This window comes from Morone saxatilis, unplaced genomic scaffold (genome assembly GCF_004916995.1).
Source record: "Morone saxatilis isolate NCDOM2014 unplaced genomic scaffold, NCSU_SB_2.0 Contig22, whole genome shotgun sequence".
In the NCBI taxonomy this organism is placed as follows: Eukaryota; Metazoa; Chordata; class Actinopteri; family Moronidae; genus Morone; species Morone saxatilis.
The window spans coordinates 25,991,428-25,996,362 of record NW_023339785.1 but is presented as its reverse complement, the minus strand read 5'-3'; the positions used below and the strand labels follow the sequence as shown (position 1 = coordinate 25,996,362).

The following is a 4,935-nucleotide window of genomic DNA, read 5'->3' as shown; positions in this document are numbered from 1 at the left end:
ACACAGAGACACACACAGACAGACACACACACACACACACACACACACACACACACACACAGTTGTTTGTTCTGTTTACAGGATAAAATATGAATCAAACCTTGTTTATTATAATTTTCTTCCTGCTGATCAAAGTTCAGTTTGTTTGTTTGTTAGATGTAAAGTTGATTCATAATAAAAACAGAGCCGACAGAGGAACACAAACAAAACCTGTAAAAGCTTCAAACTGAATGATAATTTAGATTTAAACACATTTAAAGTTATTATTATTTATCTGATCAGTGATGAGTCTCAACCAAACTTCATTTTCACCTAATTTAACGACCTTCAGTCTCCTCTCAGATTTCCCAGCATGCACTCTTACCTTGCTCCAGGACGCCCAGCACGGTCACGGCGCCGAGGCCGACCGCCTGCTCCAACATCTCAGCGGCGAGGCAACGAGTCAGAGCGACAGGTCAGAGCGACAGGTGAGAGTGAAACACACCTGAGCAGTGACACACGGTGAGGACACAGACAGGTAACAGCTGCAGGGGGCGGAGCCAGAACTGAAACATCCCATAACTAACGGAGGCATCTGTAACCTGAAAACTGTTTCTGCTTTTAAACTTGAAGGAATCAAAGAAACTCATTAAAAACATTCAGTAGAAATAAAAGAGCTGGATTAAAGGGAGGAATTAAATAATGAACGACTCATTAAAGTGGATCCTCACCAGGTCAAACTCTTTGTTACTGAAGTCATCCTGTGGCTCATTGATCTGTTCATCAAACTAAAGGATCAGTGAGGTTTAATAAAGTAAATATAATAGTGTTAATGTGAACAAACAGAATGAGACCAACGTGTTTCTAAAGAACTATATTTACATAATACTCTTGTTTTACAGAGAACCATATCAAAAGTATAAAATACTTACAAAAACTCCGCTGCAATATATAAAAATAACATCTATCTTCTCCACATCATTAGGAAAGGCATACATACAAAAAATATATTTATACATTTACACAGTTGAACCCAGAGAACTGAGCGACGCTGGAAGCTGAAGATTCGTCAGGAGATCGGCAGCGATCGGGATGAAACGGTGAAACGGGGAAACGGGCGCCGAGCAGACGGTTAATAATAACAACAAAAACAACAACAGGTCTGCAAACACAAACAGTACAGTAGATCACAGTTCCACCTTAAAAACAGGACCAGCAGGCCACAGTTCCACCTTAAAGGCTGCAGACGTCGGAGCAGGTCGGACGGCGGGCGGTGAGTCGGGCGTGAAGCGAAGGTCTGACTAACATATACTGAGAACTATGTGGACACAACGAGGTCACATTCAGCGTCAGACTCAGCGCCGGCGGTCGGAGCGGACAGCACGCAGCTTTAACAGATCAGGAAACATCAGGAGACCAGAACTGCGTCTGAAACGTTACAGTGAAGAAGGTCCAAAGTCTCTTTTACCTCCATCAATCAGTTCCATCTTCAGTTAAATGAAGAACTTGGAGTTTTAACCTGCATAGTGAAACAGTGACACTGACTGAATTAGAAGAACTTAATGTTTGTTCTCTTACAGAACCACTGTGATCCAGAACAGGAGGCGCTGCACACTTTACCATGTGTTTGTGTTCCTGCTGGGAACCCAACATTCACATTTACTTTTGGTGGAACCGGTTTAAAACAAGGTGCTACGTGTGCAACCGTCCTTAGAACAGACTGAAACCTGTGTTTCCTGTTGCTGCTTTAAATCTACAGGAAGATGTTGGGAAAGCTTTAGACACTGCGAGAGGCCAATGAGCTCGAGTGGATCCTTTTACAGGAAGAACCAGCGAACTGCAGCTGAAGTGTAGTGAAGCGGAGACGGATTAATGCTTGTAGGAGACGTACAGTGGCTCCCGTGTCGCTGCGGTTCCTTCAGAGCGACGTGAGGAACATTTTACTGCTTTATTGTAGGTGAATTAATAATTCAGTCTGTTGGTTTGAATAAACTTTCTGCAGATGAACTCTGACTGAAGTTTAATGGTTGTGAAGAGAAATGCTCAGTTGACCTCGACCCTTCATCCCCCTCTCTTAAAATCACTTTACATGACTGCGGCTCATTTCCCTAAAGCAAACACGCTGCATTGTGTCGCGTATTTAAATATTTGTCCTCTCGGCAGCGTAATGGCAGATATTTCCATAAAATATGAAAATGATCTCCGGCATCGTGTGTGCCTTTAATTTGCTCACAGTAACGTGTTGTGGTAAATTTAAAGCACACTGACATTAAACTGAAACATGATCCGGTTTTACAGAGAGCGTCCGCAGGAATATAAAGTATTCGTAGTAAACGCTGTAAAATGTGCAAAAACAAAACGACTCCATCACATCATTCAGTAACATTTAACTTCTTTCATCTGCTGAAGGAACCAAAGGCAGAAAGAACGAACTGATGGTCTGTAGGTGGCGCTGTGGGGCGGGTACAGTGGTTCAGCACTGAGCCGTAGGTTCAGTAGTCTTAACACGACTCCTCCGTTCAGCCTCCAGTCGTCCGTAAACAGTGTGTAACAACAAATACACACTGATCATGTGACGAGCAGCGCGGGCTCACACACACACACACACACACACACACACCTGCTACACACAGAGCATTATATTATCAACTTAATCATCCAATCAGGGTTAAGATGCTCTTTCTAAGCCCCGCCCCTTTCTGATCCAGAGGTTAGCTCAACTGTGATTGTAGCTCAGAGCAGAATGGGCGGGGCTTAGGAAGGGTCAGTTTGATTGACGTCTGATATAATCGAGACCTCGACCATCATTAATGTTTCTGCGTGGTTTCTATGGAGATCTTTATTTCTTCCTCTGTGGTTGTATTTGTGGTCTAAAAGTGGAATCAAACAAACTGAACTGAAGTTTTAAGGAGAAATAAAGCTTTTACTTTCTGTCTGTTAGCAGGTGTGGAGCCTGGTGTGGCTCTCACTTCAGCTCCGCTCGCTGCGACTGAACTGGTTTTATTTCTCCCAGTGGGTCAGTGGGTCAGTGGTATGGTGTCAGCTGACAGAGGTCCAATCCTCCGGCTGCTGAAGTGTCTCTGAGCAAAGGGCAAACAGCTGTGAGGATGCTAACACGCCGACCTCCTGTCTGGATCTTTTTTTAAATCTTTTTTCTTCTTTGTTTTTAAACATGGCTGCTGCAGGAAGTCACCAGCGACTCGTCTTGCGTGTTTCAGTGCGCCCTCAGCTCAGCAGGTGCAGGCAGGTGAGTCCGTCTATTGGTGGCCGGCGAGCAGTTCGTCCAGGTCGGCCATCCACTCCTGCGTGCTCTGGCCCTTCAGCAGGGAGTCCACCAGCTCGCTCTCCCCGGCGAAGCTCCCCGACGCCACGTTGTATCCAAACGACACCTGCTGCTGCTGGCTGGCAGTCCTGCTCACCTGGTAACCCTGGTTACACTGCAGTCCCTGGCGGCCGCTGCCCTGCGGCGGACCGAACGCCGCCAGGTCAGGGAGGACGGCCTGGTTCTGATTGGCCTGCTGTTGTTGAGTCTGTTGCTGATTGGCCATCGGAGGGCCGAGGCTTTGAGGGTTGGGCGGCGCCCTCTGCTGGGCCGCCATGTTGGTCTGCATCATCTGCTGCGCGGGGTTCAGGCCCCCCATCGGACGCCCGCCGGGGTTTGCATTAAAGGGTGAAGCGCCAGGCGGCATCTTGGGAATGCGAGGCTGCTGCATGTGGAAGGCGTTGGGGGGGTTGTTGAAGGCGTTGGGGGGCAGGCCAGCGTTACTGGAGGGCGGCTGGCTGGCGAGCTGCTGCTGCCAGGCGGCGCTCGGGGCGCCCTGCATGCTGCCGGGCATGGAGCCGGGCAGGCTGGCTCCCATACTGTTCTGCATGGAGCCCGGCATGCGGGCGGCCGCCAGCTGCTGCTGCTTCAACATGGCGGCGTTGGGCTGCACCTTCAGGTGCTGCTGCTGCTGAGCCAGAAGGTTCTGCCTGTAGGCGGCGCTCATTGGGCCCAGAGGCTGGCGCTGCAGGCTGGGCTGCTGCGTCGGGTGGGCAGCGTGCGGCGGGTGGTTGGGGTGAAGGTTCATGTTGTTGTAGAGCACCTGCTGGACGTCCACGCCGGCCCCGCCCCCTCCGCCCCCGCAGGAAGACAGACTGATGTCGGCCTGACTCACTGCCGGGGGCGGAGCTACGCCTCCTGCCGGCCCACCGCCCTGACCCATGTTCATACCCATCATGCCCTGGTTCTGAGGGAACATGCGCTGCGACCCGGGGGCGGGGCCTCCCATAGAGCCAACGCCCCCCATTGGCTGAGAGGACGCTGTGAACACAAAAGACAAAGTTTGTCAAGAACATTATTCTTTATTATGACCGAATGATTAATGATAAATGTCTCATGTTCAGTTTATTACGTCACATGAAACTGGAGGAACCGCGACTGGTTGGTTTTATACAAAGAAATATTTTCAGCTCAGTTGCTGATTGTCTGTCAATCAATTAATCAATTGATCCTGTGAAGTGTTTGAGTCGTTATTAATCGGGCAGCAGTGGAAACTGTTAATGATTGTTTCAGCAGTGGGTCGGAGCTGCAGACGTTTGGAGACAGACGGTTCATCAGAACTGTCAGTCTGTTATTTAACATTCAAATCAGCGGCGAGCAGACAGGCTGTGTTTGTCCTCAACGTCCCGACAACAACAACGAGCGGCTCCACCAGTATGCTGATCAAACTGATAAAACTCACACAGCTCAGACGCATTCTGGGTTCAATAAGCTCTGAAATAAAACTGTATGTACTAACTTCCCTTCATCACTGCGTTAATACAAACTGCCTCCGTCCTCCGGCCAGCAGAAACATCATAATGTGGCCAGAAAGTTGTTTCATATCAATGTAAACTACTAATTATATTTTATAAAATGTATTAATAATAGTAAAGATCCTGCAAATGAACGTTGTGATGGCCCAAGCCACACAG

The 4,935-nt window shown here is 48.4% G+C and overlaps 2 protein-coding genes across 2 annotated transcripts in view; both read right to left on the bottom strand.

Annotated features, from left to right (window-relative positions):
- ltc4s (leukotriene C4 synthase) overlaps positions 1 to 705 on the bottom strand; it is a 2,763-nt gene extending 2,058 nt beyond the window's left edge. Inside the window, exon 1 of the mRNA XM_035669436.1 lies at positions 365 to 705. Coding sequence (XP_035525329.1) covers positions 365 to 422 — 58 coding nt within the window. The 5' untranslated portion in view covers positions 423 to 705. The remainder of the gene's footprint in view (positions 1 to 364) is intronic.
- A 132-nt stretch (positions 706 to 837) lies between these two features.
- LOC118333676 (mastermind-like protein 1) lies at positions 838 to 4,286 on the bottom strand (the record flags this gene model as incomplete). Its single annotated transcript, XM_035669424.1, is given in 1 exon segment — positions 838 to 4,286. A coding segment is annotated over 1 exon segment (1,050 nt), but the record flags the coding sequence as incomplete, so codon positions are not given.
- Positions 4,287 to 4,935: the final 649 nt, after the last annotated feature.